The sequence below is a fragment of the Cyphellophora attinorum genome (assembly GCF_001299255.1).
Source record: "Cyphellophora attinorum strain CBS 131958 chromosome Unknown Contig12, whole genome shotgun sequence".
In the NCBI taxonomy this organism is placed as follows: domain Eukaryota; kingdom Fungi; phylum Ascomycota; class Eurotiomycetes; order Chaetothyriales; family Cyphellophoraceae; genus Cyphellophora; species Cyphellophora attinorum.
In genome coordinates this window covers 776,642-793,290 of record NW_017253240.1, presented here as the reverse complement: position 1 = coordinate 793,290, position 16,649 = coordinate 776,642, and the positions used below count along the sequence as shown (strand labels likewise).

Below are 16,649 nucleotides of genomic sequence, written 5' to 3'. Positions count from 1 at the left end.
GGTAAGCAGGGCCATGTGCCTGAGATCGAGATGCACAGTAAGAACTTTGTTGGCCTTGCGGTAGCACCTGTGGCTGAGCTATGCATAACACGACCGACGATCTTTGTCGACAGAACCAGTGAGGTGTACGGCATTCCGAACGCTAGATGCGACAACGCGGAATTGCGAGTTCGAGTATCAGTAGGAATACTCGTTGCAAAGCATTGATTATTGTCGTAGACGATGCAGCAAGTCTGCGACTCATAGTGTTCGATGGAGTTTCACTCAATGTTGGACGTTTGTTTGTGGCACGGAGATGCTCGGGTCAGCACCGAAGCTGATGCAGCGGCTCTGTCGTATGGGCGTTGCGCCCAGTCTGGGAGGCTCAATCTCGTGCTTGTTGGATATCATAGTATCAGCGGCTGGCTGTACGCTGCTTTCCGTGACCTAACACACGTGCCAACTAGACGCTCGAAGTGAGCTCGCAACTGGGACGGATTGTTAGATTGGGATTAAGGTGAAGGAAGCTCTACAGGGGCAGGGGGCAACGCCAAGCCTATAACCCCAAATGCGACTCTGTCCTGGAAGTCGCGACTTCGTAATCTTCCAATAATCGCATGACTCAAGGAGAGTCAGTCATGGACTCGCAACATTGGTATACGATCGTAGGATGTACTTCGGCCAGGTTCGCAGATCAATTTCGCAACGGACCCGCTAAGCGACAAGTCTTCTCTGTCTCCGTTCTCGGTAACAAGTAATCGCGTAAATTGCCATGCTAGTACAGACGTTCTCGATCACTGATGTGTTCCACACATCTTCCAACTGCGGAAATGCGCTTGCTGTCGTGGAGAATCCACGCAACCGACACTCCGGAACCTAGATGTTGATCATCGCCAGGCAATACGTTTTACTCGAAACCACATTTATGTGCTCGTCGGGCAAGGATATCCAGCCGGCATATCTTCGCTCTTGCCATCTCAGCGGCTGCGAGGATATTTGGGATGCGGACACAATACACTCGCAGCGTGGTGGTTCTTGGCAAACGGTGGGCAACTCGACTCTGCAAATGCGCTCCCTCGCAACACTTTGGGACAATGAAGAAGCCCACAATTTTCAGCTCGGTGCTGAGTGCGACGTCTCCAATGTGACGATTGTCAAATGCCGAACGACACGTTCTCAACAACAGTACTGCGCTAGAGCAGGCCAGAAATCCTTCGGCATCACTCCGATACGAACATGCTGACAAGCGATATTGGGCTTGCCGAGGATAACCTTTACACTTTTAGCACTCGAACCACAAGGTGTCTCAACTTCCACGACTCGATATTTGTCCATCTCTGTCAGATCTCGATACTCCTGGGATCCTTGAATGGATACCGAGAAATCTTTCTTGCTGAGAAGAAGAGCTGGGCAGGCGAAGCTCACAGATGCGCGGAGTCTCCAGGCGCCGGAAATGGACAGGCACACTTCTCTAGGCCAGCCAGGCACAGCAGCGAGAATCCTGCGACAGGAAAGGTAGCAAGTCTGCCGGCCAGAACTACCGGAGAGTACAAGCCAATGAAATGACTTCATCAGGCAGAAGATGACCCTTGCAATTGCACGAGGATAGTGAATCTAGTAGTCAGTGATCAAGGTGTAGAGGTGGACGTAGACCTTGTCGTGACGAGCGGGCCGGCGGCAGACATCATCGAAGGGCTCGCCGCGTCGTTGGCTTTTTGAAGCCTGATAACCACGCGAAGCTTTTACAAGATCATCAACGTAGATTGTTGACAGTGGAAAGCTTTGAGTCCACACAAACCCGAATTTTGCGCTAGCCAGTCCGAGAACGCTATCGATAAGAAAAAGTTGTCATCGTCGGCCTTGCGATGATTTACATTTCCTGCTTTCCTGCCCAATACACCAAACATGGCACCTTCTCGAGATCTCGTGAAAGATGATGACTCCGACTTTGAATATCCGGATCCGAAACGACGTCGGCTTTCTGGCGACAAGGATGCTTCAGGTGGTGAAGTCAGCTCAGAGGGCGAGGAAGTCTCGCCCGTGCAAGTTCCGTCACCACAGCAGCAGGAACTCAGTTTGAGTAGGATCTCTCGCATCAAGAAGTCAGATGAAGCTCTGGAGGCAGCACCGACTCGGCTGGCTGTTCGGCCTGCAGACACTGACTTCAAGTCCTTGGCGGTGGCACCGTGGCTCGTCCACACACTCAAGTCACTGTCCATTACCAGCCCGACACCAATTCAGCAGTCATGCATACCGCCAATCCTCGAGGGCCGGGACTGTATAGGAGGCTCCAGAACGGGATCGGGCAAAACAATAGCGTTCGCAGTGCCATTGTTACAGAAGTGGGCGGAGGATCCGTTCGGCATATATGCCGTGGTACTGACTCCTACTCGCGAGCTGGCCCTTCAAATATACGAACAATTCCGAGCCTTGGGCGCTTCACAAAATCTCAAAGTCGTGCTCATCACAGGCGGGACTGAAATGAGACCACAGGCGATTGCTCTCGCGCAGAGACCTCACATCGTCGTTGCGACACCTGGCCGCCTGGCCGACCACATCCAGACTTCCGGCAAAGACACAGTCATAGGCTTCTCTCGCGCCAAAGCTGTCGTTCTAGACGAAGCAGATCGCCTGCTCAAGTCCGGACCTGGATCAATGCTACCAGACCTCAACACGTGTCTCTCTGCCCTCCCACCGCCGGCCTCGCGACTAACCCTCCTCTTCACCGCCACCGTGACTCCCGAAGTCCGCTTCCTCAAATCCCAGCCACGCAATGGCCGCCCTCCAGTATTCATCTCCGAGATCTCCGACTCCGCCTCCGACCCTTCCGACCCCACTAATGGCGCTCCTACCCTCCCGCCGACCCTCACACAGACCTACCTCCAACTCCCCGCTGCCCACAAACCCGCCTACCTACACGTCCTCCTGCAAACACCCTCCATGACAGCCCACGACCCCTCAATCATCATCTTCACTAACCGCACCACGACCGCCGACCACCTCCACCGGACATTCCTCCAGCTTGACCACCCCGTCACCGCACTACACTCCGCCCTCCCACAACGCCAGCGCTCTGCAAACCTTACTGCCTTCCGCGCACGAAAGTCCCGCATCCTCATCGCAACCGACGTCGCCTCTCGCGGTCTCGATATCCCTTCCGTGCGGTACGTCGTCAACTACGACGTGCCCCGTGATCCAGCTGACTACGTGCATCGGGTTGGACGCACGGCGCGTGCGGGCAGAGATGGTACGGCAATTACTTTCACCGGACCGCGGGATGTTGAGCTAGTACTGGCAATCGAGGAGTATTTGCAGCCGGGTGGAGGTGGGAAGATGCAGAAGTGGGAGGAAGAGGGCGTGAATCTGGAGACGAGGATTGTTAAGGGACGGACACTGAAGGATGTGGAGGAGGCGAGGATGGAGGCGTTGCGGGAGGTGGAGCAGGGGAAGGATGTTTATGGGCGGAGGATTGGGAAGGGGCGCAAGGTTAGGAGTTGAAGAGATGGTCAGGGAGTGAGTGAGGATTGCGGCAGGCGGAATGAACTCCTGTAATTCGAGACCGTCTTTGTGGACGATTAGATCATCCGGTCTAGTGGAAGTCCACGACTGCCCAAGACGAAATCATAGCCAGGGACTTGGACAGGTAGCTTCCCTGCTATGACTTCTGACTACCAAGCTACGCCACCTACTATCGCTGTCCTTTCTGGCCCCTCGCGTCGCAGTATACCTCTGCCTCCCCACCTCCAGCTAACCTCAACGAGCACACTTCCCCAAATCCAGCTTCTTAACCGCCGCCTTAGCCGCAGCATCCGGACTAATATCAAAATCAAAAATATCCATAGGCAGCCCAATCGTCGTACACGCATTCGGAATATCGACTATCCCCGCCACATGGCCCTCGATTGGGATACAGCTCAGCATCAAGTAGATCTGGTAATCATCGTACCCGAAGCGCTTCAGGTACTCGATGACCCGGAGACACGATTGGCGGTACGCGATCGTCGCGTCCATGTAGTGCTGCTTGCCGGATTCGTCGACGGAGAAGCCTTCGAAATCTAGGGAAGGATGAAGTTAGTGGGTGGGACAGTGAGGGTAGGGAGAGGGAGCACGGGGCAGCCGTCCACCGGTACTATGGGCGAGCGGAGCGAGCGGACGCACCGCAGACGATTACTCAAGAACGTTGGAAGTATTCGTCTGTGGCGCCGCTTCAGACCTTGGAGCCCCCAAGGTGATGGTCGCTGCGCTCCGCTCGTCGGTGGGCAGGTAGAGGGCCAGAGGGACAATTCAAAGGTTGAGGAAAGCAAGGAGAAACGTACAAAGCATGCGTCCAGGTCCGAACTGCGGCTGGACGGGCCCAGGCAGGAAAATAGGAGATTTACCGCCCTTCATGCCGAGCAGCTCCTGGCCATTCTTGATCACGTCGAACTTGAGGGTGATGATTCCGGCGATCTCGATGGCGCCGCAGAAGGAGATTTCGCCGTCGCCTTGGGAGAAGTGTAGGTCGCCGACGGAGAATTTGGCGCCCTGGGTTTGAGCGGTCAGTCAACAGGCACACTTGTGGATTAAAGAGAAGAAGGCGAAGGGAGGCCATACCTTGACATGCACAGGCAGATACACCTTGCTACCACGACTCAAATTCTTGATATCGCAGTTCCCGCCATGCTCCGGTCTGCCGGGTATAGTCCTGGCTCCTTCCTTGCCGACCTTCTTCGTGAGTTCGGCATCGCCTTTGCCTTTGCCCACATGCACATTCTGAGGCTCAGGTGGCTGCGCAACGATCCGTTCCAGCGAGGTAGTGGAGATCAGTTCGCCTTCGCGGCGGTTCCACTCTGCCAGGATCTCCGCGGAGGGCGCGCAGCCTAGAATGCCCGGGTGGATGAGGCCGGCGAAGCGCACGCCGGGGATGTGGCGGGAGGAGCAGAAGATGCCCTGGAAATCCCAGATTGCTTTGGCACTAGTGGGTGCAATGATCGTTAGTGTAATCTCGGACAAGTGGTAGTATCGGCAGAGGTCACATCTTTGACCCTCATTGCGCCCCAAGAAGTAAACGCGACAGGCCTGGAAGTGGAGGTAGTTCTTACGCTTCTGGGTAGATCTCGTCCAAGAACCCGCCGCCATTCTCCTTGGTGAAGACGCCGGTGAAACCCCATGGCTGGTGGTCGAAGGGCTGAACGTCTTGAATTTCGACAAGGAGAACGTCACCTGGCTCGGCGGTCTCGATCTCGAAGGGCCCGGAGAGGTAATGGATCTGTCGCATGAAGACAATTCTTAGCTCTCTTACGACGAAGGCCCAGGCCCGGGTTCGAGGCGCCTCATGAGAATACTCACCTTGGTCAGATCAACGTTGCGGACATCGTCGGCGGCTGTCGCGCGTCGAAGTTAGCGCAATGCGTACAGGCGGCGACTTGGTGGACTATTGGCGAGCCGACCCAGCACAGGCGCCCTGCGGCTATAGCCTTTGGGGCAGGCCCATAGGAAGTTGAGAGATCCCAGAAACAGGGCAGTGAGCCGCTTCAGACCTTACGAGCAACAACTCTCGTGAGAGATAGGCACGCGTTGCGGTCTGATCATGCCGGTGGCTCGTCCCGTTTGCAGCACCTGATGCAGTGTTGCATTGGATGTGGAATGATGCCGCCACTTACAGTCGTTGTTCCCGATCTGGCCGCCTGTCCAGTCCACGCACTCAATCTTGACTGTCTAGGCCACGATCAGAATAGTCTGATAGATTGCTGGCCTGCGTCGGTACTTACCTCGCCATTCTTGATGGTGCCATAGAAAGGTACTGGAGGTCATCAGTCACTACAAGGGCTCAGCCGACAAGGTCGACGAACCATCAGGGTGCCATCTGTTCTAGAGTATGATCAGCGGTCGTCTGCCAAGGCGGGCTTGTCAGAGCATACATGCAGAGCTTCCTGCTCATCTGCCGGCTTGTCCAGGTCAACTTTCAGCGCAGTGCGGATAGGTCCTGAGTGAGGCATCTTCAATCTTAAAGGCTGGTAGCTAGCACGAGTGAGTGGTAGGTAGCGACAACGAGGTATACAATTGCAGAAGCTTATCACTGCCCCTCATTAACGAGTTCGAGAGCCGGCAGTCGTGGTAAGACTTTCTAACATCATCATGTACACTGCTGCATGATGCGGGGACTCGTGTTTACACGCGTACCCCGCGTGAGGTACTGATAGGATAGCTCATTCGAAGTTTACTCGCCTGATTCAATTTCCGCATGTCGAGCAGTGATGCGGATAAGCTCTCGGTTCCTGTGGGTGTTGATAAGGAATGACACACCGGAAGGTGGACATTTCCGTCGAGCGTTCCTGAAAGTGTCAGGTAGACAAGTTGAGCTCACTCTACGGCCATTATCAGCGAATTGCCGTCTTCGTCGTTGCAGCTGCAAGACCACTACGAGGACCGTGCAAGCACACAAATGCTGTGTGGTAGTTGATGGCTATCCGACGCAGGTCGTTATCAGACTGGATGCTTGGCATTGGATCAATGTCGAGCTGATACTCATTGCCAGCGCCTGCAGCATTTGACGACGAGAGCGCCACCGCAACTGGATTGCGTAGACACATCGGCGCAAGTGACCGAAGTCAGCTCTGTGATGATGCGAGTCAACTTTTGCGACACTCATGCTGGCGGCTCAGGATTTGGCGTTACCGCACCGCTGGACGATGGAGTTGCCGATGCCACTTGTGATTTCTTGGGATCTGTGCTGATCTCCAACGTGACAGGTCCGTCATTGACGAGACTGACCTGCATCATCGCCTGGAAGACACCATCTTTGACCCGATCCGCGACGTACAGCTTTTGAACCTGTGAGACGAAATAGTGATACAGCTCTTTGGCAACTTCCGGCTTAGCACTACCTACCAAAGTATGAGTGGGAGGTCTGGATCAGAAGCACTTAACGCTGAGGATCGTACCATGAAAATCTGGTTTATTCCCCTTTTTCGTGTTGGCATACAGTGTAAATTGCGACACACATAAGACTTCGCCGTCGATATCCTGTACACTCTTCTTCCAAGGCCCTCCATTCCCATCAGGCCAGAGCTTCATCTTCAAAACCTTTGCAGCCAAGGAATCACAGTCCTTGGGGGTGTCATGTGGACTGATAGCAGCGAGCACGAGAACCCCCTTGCCGATGGATGAGACAGTGCTGCCATCAACGGCAACAGATGCTGACAGGACCCGTTGCAGAATGGCTTTCATCGCTGTTCACAGACCGAACAATGATTGTAGTTACTTGCGGACGTCCCTATGATCGGCTGCTAGTCTGAGCCAGGTACTATGGTGCACAGTGCTAGCAGAGGCGCCGCTAGTCGTGTCGCTGCTCTGAGTCGCGCAGTTTGGCGCTTCGGGCTTCACGAAAGATGATCTCCTCACGCACCGTCGCAACCCTTGACGCGTTTCAGACGTAGACGATGACCGTAAACGCGTGAATCGAGGCCGTTGAAGAGATATCTCGCTTCTTCACGAACTTTCGCGGGCAAAATCTGGTCTAGTCCCAAAACGCACTAGCGCGAAAGTTGCCCTAGGCGCAGCGCAGTCGCGATGTTGCAGTGCCGGCAACGACGTCCCCGATTTCTCAATCGCAGCGCATTCCGGGTACCCAGCTGTACAGTACCAGATCACAAATTGATGGACATAAGCCAACGGTCAGAATGGCGTCCAGAAAGATTCAACAAGAGATCGACAAGACTTTCAAAAAGGTCGACGAAGGCATAGAGGAGTTCCAGGGTATTCACGATAAGCTGTACTCGTCCAACAATGCCTCACAGAAGGAGAAACTCGAGGAGCAACTCAAGACGCAGATCAAGAAACTTCAGCGATCACGAGACAATATCAAATCGTGGGCTGCCGGCAATGAAGTCAAGGACAAGGCCCATTACTGGAGTATCGGAAGAAGATTGAGAAGGTCGGTGACATGAGAGAGCCAGAATAGGCACTCGGACTGACTCGCTACAGTGTATGGAGACGTTCAAAGCCACAGAGAAGGAGATGAAGACAAAAGCGTTCTCAAAAGAAGGTCTACAGCAGAGCGTCAAGCAAGACCCCAAAGAGCGAGAGCGACAGGAGATCTGCGACTGGATAAGTGAAGGCCTCGACGAGATGAACCGAATACTGGCCGAAGAACTAGAGCCCGAAGCCAGCTCATTACAGGTCCAACTCAAGAAGAAACAGAAAGACAACTCCAAAGCCGAAAGACTACTTGAGATCGAGGAATGGACCGAGATATACAAATACCACGAGTCGCGGCTACAATTAGTTCTGCGGTCGCTGCAGAACGGCAACATCGAGAACGACCAGGTCACGGCAATCAAGGGCGATATCGAGGAGGTGCTCAAGGAAGCCAGAGAACCAGAGTTCGAGAAGGAAGCGTACGAGGGCATCTACGATGATCTGAACCTGGACAACGAAGAAGCGCAATTTGGCCTTACGAATGAGATCGACCGGATATCTTCTCAGGATGCACAATCAGTACCGGACCATGAAGAGCCAGAACCGGCACCGGCACCAATCAAGAAGGTCAAGACAGATCCTGTGTCAGCGCGCAGACCGTCAACCCAACTGAAGTCGCCCCTACCAGCACTAGCGACGCTGAATAACATGCCTCCGCCACCGACAATACCCAAAGACACAAGTATGAAACCGGCTCCAATACCCAATAGACCGCCAGGCGAGACTCTGAAGTATGCATCCGCCGCAGCGGCCGCAGCTGCAAGCGACAAGTCCGGCGTTGGGCTAACACCTCTTCCTCCACCCGTTAGCTCAAGTCCAGCGTCAGGTCTGCCACCATTACCTGCACCATCGAAATCATCAACTCTGGATTCGCCTGTAGCAACATCAACACAGCCAGTGGAAAAGCCGGCAAGTCCGCCGTCATCAAATGCGGATACTCCAGCGCAAGAACCGCCAAGTCACTCAAAGTCGCCGACCCTGAGTGCTACAAGTGTACCCGGAGCAAGTGTACCTAGTAGTGTACCAGAGACGCCAGCTATGGAGAGCGCGGAGGCCGTGCCTGAGCCTATTATCGCAGACGACACTGTCACGCCGAATGGACAGGCAGAGGATGATGCAGAAGAGTCGATCTACCACCTCCCTCCTGGCCTCCAAGACTTACTGGACTCATTCGAAACAACAAAAAGCAGAGTGTCACAGCCAACGAGCCAGCTATCACGGTTACTGCAAGGTTCACAGGACACATGTCCAGAGCCATTAGATGGTGACAGACCGCAACATTACCGGCCCACGATCAAATACAACACTCCGGCCCATTATCCGCAGGACGTGCTGCCAATTTTCGATGATCCGGCCTTGTACGCCGACCAGAGGATGGAAACTGACACATTGTTCTACATATTTTACTACCGGCAAAACACATATCAGCAGTGGCTAGCCGCGCGAGCACTCAAGAACCAGAGCTGGAGGTTCCACAAGCAATATCAAACGTGGTTTCAGCGACACGAGGAGCCGAAGTCAATTACGGAGGAGTACGAACAGGGCACGTACCGCTTCTTCGACTATGAATCCACATGGTAAGCGACAAATAACGACATATGTGAACATCGCTAACTCTTTGCAGGATGAATCGCCGAAAGGCTGACTTCAAGTTCGTCTACAAGTTCCTTGAAGACGACTTGTGATCAGATAGCACCATTGTGCATGACCGGTGTGCGGTCTCTAAACTACACTGGCATGGCCGTCCAATGGCGAGCCCAATTTTGAGCCGCATTCCCCCTCACTTCTTTCACGCTACTTCGCTACGTTGCGGCCCCCATAGTAGCCTGATGTTTTCGCTTCTCCCTCGAGCGCTGAATACTCGCCGATACTAATCGTATAGTCACTGCACGGGCCGTCAAAATGCTATGTTACAGATACTGCCGCTTGACTGCGCCTTGCTGCATGGTACCACGAGTAACCTTGGAACGTCAGATGCGTAAGAGGCAGCAAATAGAGCGGCAAGACGTCGGCCCTGCCTCCAACAACTAGGCAACCACTAACCTAATTGGGAACTTGGCGGTCATTTGGTCATTTTCTTTCTCATCGAGTCTGCCAGAATGTCCGTCCGTCAACCATCTGACTGGTTCACTGCATCGCGTCCGCAAGCGACCAAGGCTTTCTAACACAGCTGCATCATCCACTGTCTGCCCCACGCGTCCCTCGCATGACGCTCGTTGGGTAGCAGTCATGGAACAGCCTTTCTCTTGCATATCTGTCGAATACGCAAGCTTTCTGATTTGCGTTCGCCAAATCCCTGCCGCATGGAGAAAGTCCCATTTTCGTTCGGACCCCAAAATCCCCTTCGACTATACTGACAGATACATTCAAGCGTCGGAAGTTCTGGGATACTTTTGCTAGCTACATACCAATTCCCACGGCTCTCGCTTCGGCCCACTTGCGATCAAATCGTGACCGTCTTTCACGCAACACAAAGTCTAATCATCTCCATAGGTGAGGCAGCGAATGCACTCTTTCGGCTCTGATCGATCTGGTCTTCTGCAATGCGCACTGACCGATGAAGCCCACCCGCGCGGCACGATCATCTTTGCGAACCCGTTGCCTGCTGGGCTGATCGTCGTTCGTTACGGATTGTCGTTCCAGCTAGCCAGACTACTGCCTTGTCGCACAATTGCGCTCTCTTCCACGACACGAGAGCCAAATGGCCCATTCCGTTTGTATTTCTCCCTTCTTGGTGCAACAATCAGAGGCGGTCAATTTGGGACCAAGGCTTGAACTACTTTGCGCTCGCGAAGGGTACCGGCACCTCCTTTCGGGCATAAATTTGAAGCAAAGGAAGCCCTGCTGCGGATTCCGCGGCCGGGAAGGCGGACTGCCTACTCTCAAAGGTCTTTGCTGCAGCCCTACCTCCTGCCCTGCTATTGGCCGGGCAGAGGCCGAATTCAACCTTGTGGCAGGATACACCCGCTTCAGTCACTATCATGGCTGTTATTGGTGTATGTCCTTGATGCGTTGTTCGAGACCTCACCGGTGAAACTGCCTAACTCAAGCGATTACCAAAGCACTTATAGATCGTCCTGGGCCCAACCTTTATCACCAGTCCTCAGGAAGGAGCACAAGACTTTGCTTGCGATCAGGCTGAGTGCGCCGTTGCTGGTCCAAGGTACCCGAGCTCTCGACTGCTGTTATCGCAGGCTTGCTTGACGCCAACACCCAATTGCTTGGTCGTCGTCGACCTTCCTGTCGCATATCGACGATCAAGCTGAGCCGCTCATCATACCATCCTCAGAGCGCTCCCGCAGGAAATGGACCCCTTCACCCGCCACCCTTCCTACGTGGGCAGTCAATTCAACGAACCGCACCTGCAATACAACAACCACTATTCGGCGCGCCACATGGATGATGACGACGACTCCCAGCTGTTCTCAGGCGGTGGCTACTACGGCAGAGCCCAGCATGACAATAGAAACCTGTCTCAGTACGACACGACATCCTATCAGCACATGCTGCAGCGCCACTACTATCCTCCCAGCTCTTACATGCCGATCGACGACGACTTCAGCGCGATGGTGGCTACACGCAGCAACAGCACTGGACCTGACTCGTTGGATCGGGGCAGCGAGCCAAGTGACGAGGCTTTTGATGATAGGTGAGTTGACTTGCGACTGCAAGACAACCAGTCCTTGGACCTTACAAGCACTAGTCACTACACCTTTCGCAGACTCTCCCATCACCTCCCAAACACACCAGCTTCCAGCATCACAATCACTTCTCCGTCACCAAAGAACAGACACTCAGCCACCACAACCCCGTCAATGTCGAACCGCCATGAGACCAGCATGCCCAGCCGCCCCAAGACTACTTCTAAAGACCAGCGTCAACGCCGTCGCCACAACTCCTCCGCATCCTCCAGCACTGCCGGCTCCGCCCATTCCCCTAGAGCAACTCCGCAGTCCGCCAACAACGCCCTGTCCCTGACCAAACCACACTGCCCTCATCCCTCTTGCCTCACCCCCACCGGCCACCCCTTGAGGTTCTTCAGCCGCCGCGCAGACGTTACCCGGCACGACCGTAGCATGCACCAGAAGTGCTATATTGATTGCCCGAGGCCGAGGTGTGCGAGGAAGGGCGGGGATAATGGGTTTACGCGGAAGGATCATTTGACTGAGCATTTGAGGCAGTATCACGGGTTGACTTTGCCTAGGAGAGGGGGCGGCGACCGCTAGCGAGCCCACGGACCCGGGCGAACGAGTTGTGCTCAAGGATGGCGCACGCAGGACAGGATCATTGACATACTTTTCACATGGAGTCGTTACGAGATTTTGAAAGGGTACCACGGAGCGTCGATTTGGGCTCATGAGTTTACGACTTTTGCATGATGTTACTACTTTACTTGGGGGAAATCTGTTGTACCTTCGGAAGTACAGCTGGCAATGATGATGAAGACACCTTCCACCCACCCCTCTCGGGACTGATCTAGCACGGTTAGTCGTAGCTTATTGCTTTGAGCGTCACTGTTGTCTCACAGTCGTCCTCGCCCAATTCACGCACCGACTGCACAGCCTGAACCTGCCTCTACTGCAACTACCTTACTCTTTGCAGAGACCGATTCAGTTGCCGCCGCCATCGATCCAATAGCCGACAGACACAGATCTACCTCACCTGACAAAACCTACCTGCACGTCACCAAATTAAGCATCCCTCCCAACGTAGCACAACGATGCACATACCCCAAAAACTTCAAGTCCACAACCCGTCGGAATCCACCTCCCGTGGACCGGGGGTTGTCCCGGGTAGCACGACAGCACAGAAGCAGCAAAAGTTCGCTGTGGAACGGAAGCCTGTCAGCCGTCGGCGCTGACGCCGACGACCAGATTCTCGATGCATGGCTGGATGGTTCTGGTCCGGCGGGAAATGGTTCGCGACGATCGTGCGTTGCACTGGCGGAGTTGTAGAGCCGGATGACTCACGTGGAGGACTGCATGTGGTTCGGACGCTGTAAGGGGGAGGGGGAGGGAGGTGAAATGAGGCTCTGACCGCTTTTTCTGTGTCTCCGGGATATGGGTGTCGAGAGGTACTGGTACTACTGTGCTGTTGAGGATGAGCGGTATTGCTTCCGCGCCCGACGTCTGCTTGTCTTTGTGTTGGATACCGCAAAGCGATGGAGCGCGCGCAAGTGCATTGAATTCGAGTACGTCTCGTGCAGGAATCGAGGCCTGCAACGGGTACCTCACAGCTCCTCAAGTCCCTGACAGACACCACCTGCTTGACTTTGTGAGTTCAAAACCTATTGTGTGTGTGAGAGACAGCACTGTACAGTCGTCTGACACGCTGTTGCTGTCCGGTCTAGGCACTGGTCGGACGCTCAAGGACGCTCTCGTGTGAGAAGCTAGACACAAGAGGGTGGCCAACCGCGGGTCGTCGGGCCATAATCAAGTAAGTGAGCGACAGTGCTGCGTCCGAGCGTATGCGGCTTAGCTACCTGACTTCAACATCATACTACAAACCTGCTGACAGAAGAGAAAAGCTGGGACGGGACTGCAGTGCGCTTGCTATTCAGGGAGTGTTGCACTTGACGAAATTTAGCTCGAAGCACGCTCTACTCAACCGGTCTGAGAAAAATCCCCTACTGCCAAGACTGATGTGAGGTGTTCAGGTTCCGTGCCACGGCTAGTTCTGATGTGTTCGTAACAGCGTTGTTTCTAGTGCCAACTCAGCTCCGCGTCATGGCATGATGGCATGTTTGATAGGATGGGTCGGACGACCCGTTCACGCAGACAATACGAGAGCGGTTCGCACTCGGCCAATCACAAGTACCCCGTGCCTAAACCGGGCGAAGCCACAGTGCCGGCACGATGTCGCGGATTCTGGTTCTCAAACTCGAGCCTGATGTGTGCTCAAGACTGATTTATATCTCCTCTGGAACCCTGGAAGTGCCGTAGAAAGAGCACAGCAACTGCGAGTGTACTTTCGTGCCTAATTGCCGTCTCGCAGTAGGAGGGACTACTCCCAGCCGCCCCAAGACATACTGGCTGAGCACTCCATCCCTAATGTCACCTCAACGGGGTTGTCCCCGGCCTGACTGCTTCTGGACATACACTCAGCCGTGCGCCTACGAGGTCATCTCGCGAGCGTCCATGGCGACGATGACTTACGTTACTACTGTGAGGACTGCGACAAAAGCTATACGCGCCAAGATGAACTTCGGCGTCATATCAATAAGGACCATGGAAGTACGCAGCTCTATCCTTGTCCAGGCTGCGGATCCCTGTTCAAGGAACGACGCACGCTGGTTCGGCATCGAAAGCGAAACGTTTGTGGCAGCAGTCAGTGGGCACCGCCGTACTTCGTCGGCGCGCTGGGCGCCACGCCCAACTGTTCGCTGCAAGTCCTTGACGCAGATCCTGCTGAATTGTCTCTTGGTCAAGTTCTCGGTCACAATCGAGGTCCGGTGACTGGCAAGTCTCACATCGTCGCTGTTCGTTCGAAGGCAGTGAGGGATCATGAAGATGCTGATGAGGACATCGTTTCGAGTCGAGCGCGATCAATGCAGAATACGTGTGGGCCAGAACCTTCCGCGAAAGATTTCAGCGGGCGACATATACCCGCAAGGAAACCCTCGAGGTTGAGGATACTGAGATGTGCACAGCAACGTTGGTCAGGCGCCCTTCTGTGTGTCGATGTCTCTCAGGCCAGTGCGTTCGATGATTACCTAGACCGTTGTCAGGGGTTGTTCTATGCAACCGAGTTCTTTGATGATGTGCGCACATACATGGGGGATGTCTTCGACAGCCGACAAAGTCAATACACTGACTTCCTCCTTCAGCATTACGGCGCCTCGCTGTACATCTGTCAGAAAATGTTAGCCTACATCTGCATCAGCTCCCCGAGCACAGCAATTCTGTGCAGGCTACCGCTGAACGTCATGAAAAGCCTGATCCACATAGGTGTGGCTCTCTTACTGTTAGCACAGCTTTTGGGCGATGAGACTGGAAGCGCGCGACATGGCGCGTTCTGGGTTGCCATAATGGAAGCATGGAAGTATCGCACGCAGCACAGTGGTGACACGCAGCGCAGTGGTAATGAGCGTGCTTCGCCAAGTGGGTATTTTGTTATTTCACCGCACTTGCCACAGACTGTGAACACGGTCATAAAGCAGCAGCTACAGAGCTGCACCGATCCATTTATTTGGACGACTTCCGATGGCAACAGGTTTGAGTGGCGCATCGATCAGGAAGGCTTTGTGAGAAGAGATTGGTGGGATGTCTCGAAATGGAAATCGGAAGCAGCCATCGAAAACGTGAATGCTGACCCTGGTGAAAGCACGTACTCAGCTCAGAATCAAGAAGGCAAGTCTGAGACGGAGTTGACGACCGAATCTGAGCCGGCACAAGCCATCCCTGATAGTCTTTGGGACGAAGCCATAAGCTGGGAAGAGGTCCAAGCAAGCGACATCAGTGTTTTGGAACTGTCAAGAGACTAGATTGGGAGACCATTCGAGCCCATATCATGAAGCCAAGATTGGCCATAGTCTCCCGAAGGTGAATTCCGATCCGTCAGTGATGTTGAAAGCTTCGCCCACTGTCTCGGGTGTCGAGCAAGACCTGCGTCTCGAGTCTCTCACAGGCGTGAAGTGACGCCGTCTTTTCGAGACTCACGGGGAACACCAGCGGGTACGCGGACATACCCCGGGAGCATAGCCATGACGTACTTCTTCTCTCATGTCAACCGAACTGTCGATCAAGACCAAGCATCGGTCTGACAGCCGTCACAAATTCGCCATGGAAAGCTCTGCATTGACCTTGAAATGACCAACAAGGCATCACCTCGAGCAAAAGCGAACGCCATGACATCATGGGCAGCCAGGACAAATACAAACACACTACGAGCGGCAGATAGCGCCCGATCAGGCAACATGCCTCGAACCTTAACCCTGGCTTGAGCAAACTCAGCCACGGTTGCCTTCCTTGGCGCGACCCCGAATCCTGCCATGGCTGTTATAGCAACTTGAACGGGTGACGATCAGCTGGCTTGGAGCCTCGAAGGGCTATATAAATCCCTGACACTATCACCCGAGGCCTGACCATTTCGACATCACCTAAACCACAATACCAATGTTCAATCTTCTGTCGACCAGACGAGCAGCACCACAATAGAAGCAGAGCAACGCATAGCCGCCAAAGCCCACTCCCCGCCTCAGTCAGCCAGATCTCCCCTCTACCACCGGGACCACCATTGACATCACCACCACGACCAGCAACACCACCATCACCATTCCCGATCCCCCAATCTTCCACCCATAGTATCAACGACCACAATGGGCTCCTCCGGCAGCAAACAAGTCGTCGATCCAGCCCAATTCCGTCCCGCAAACCCCAACGTCAAAGAACCACACTGGTGGGGCTTCATCGACGATGGAAAAGGCTGGACTGCTCGTCCGCGGTCGGAGTACATGGCGACGCCGAACTATAATCGGGAGCTGAAGAAGCAGATGCGAGGGAAGCGGTAGGACAATGAACAACGAAGAATGGTCGGTCGTGAAGTGGCATACGGAGCAGACGGTGCAGACGGTTGCATCGCTCCTGTTGTTCGGACGAAATTCTCCGGGATTTGGCGGCGATAACCACATCCTTCGATGTCCCGTCGTTCCTGTCGCCTCTGACGCCGAGGTCGCAAGCGTGGCCGACTTTGGCGTTGTCAAACACTTTGAG

General features: G+C 54.3%; 6 protein-coding genes across 6 annotated transcripts; 4 read left to right on the top strand and 2 right to left on the bottom strand.

Moving 5' to 3' along the window:
* Positions 1-1,884: 1,884 nt before the first annotated feature.
* On the top strand, positions 1,885-3,477 carry AB675_7772 (ATP-dependent RNA helicase dbp8; the record flags this gene model as incomplete). Its single annotated transcript, XM_018148164.1, has 1 exon — positions 1,885-3,477. The coding sequence occupies one exon, from the start codon at positions 1,885-1,887 to the stop codon at positions 3,475-3,477; it is 1,593 nt and encodes a 530-aa protein (XP_018000188.1).
* Positions 3,478-3,732: 255 nt separating this feature from the next.
* AB675_7771 (putative formamidase) lies at positions 3,733-5,957 on the bottom strand (the record flags this gene model as incomplete). The annotated part of the gene is made up of 9 exons (XM_018148163.1): positions 3,733-4,034; positions 4,296-4,503; positions 4,573-4,933; positions 5,061-5,227; positions 5,308-5,342; positions 5,622-5,676; positions 5,730-5,761; positions 5,811-5,829; positions 5,880-5,957. 9 exons carry the CDS (start codon positions 5,955-5,957, stop codon positions 3,733-3,735), a joined length of 1,257 nt encoding a protein of 418 aa, XP_018000344.1.
* A 649-nt stretch (positions 5,958-6,606) lies between these two features.
* AB675_7770 (D-tyrosyl-tRNA(Tyr) deacylase) lies at positions 6,607-7,188 on the bottom strand (the record flags this gene model as incomplete). Its single annotated transcript, XM_018148162.1, has 2 exons — positions 6,607-6,845; positions 6,903-7,188. The coding sequence occupies 2 exons, from the start codon at positions 7,186-7,188 to the stop codon at positions 6,607-6,609; spliced, it is 525 nt and encodes a 174-aa protein (XP_018000288.1).
* Positions 7,189-7,640: 452 nt separating this feature from the next.
* On the top strand, positions 7,641-9,623 carry AB675_7769 (CCR4-NOT transcription complex subunit 3; the record flags this gene model as incomplete). The annotated part of the gene is made up of 3 exons (XM_018148160.1): positions 7,641-7,898; positions 7,945-9,515; positions 9,563-9,623. The coding sequence occupies 3 exons, from the start codon at positions 7,641-7,643 to the stop codon at positions 9,621-9,623; spliced, it is 1,890 nt and encodes a 629-aa protein (XP_018000568.1).
* Positions 9,624-11,243: 1,620 nt separating this feature from the next.
* Positions 11,244-11,591, top strand: AB675_7768 (uncharacterized protein; the record flags this gene model as incomplete). Its single annotated transcript, XM_018148159.1, has 1 exon — positions 11,244-11,591. One exon carries the CDS (start codon positions 11,244-11,246, stop codon positions 11,589-11,591), a length of 348 nt encoding a protein of 115 aa, XP_018000416.1.
* Positions 11,592-14,710: 3,119 nt separating this feature from the next.
* AB675_7767 (uncharacterized protein) lies at positions 14,711-15,421 on the top strand (the record flags this gene model as incomplete). The annotated part of the gene is made up of 1 exon (XM_018148158.1): positions 14,711-15,421. The coding sequence occupies one exon, from the start codon at positions 14,711-14,713 to the stop codon at positions 15,419-15,421; it is 711 nt and encodes a 236-aa protein (XP_018000469.1).
* Between the last annotated feature and the right edge of the window lie 1,228 nt (positions 15,422-16,649).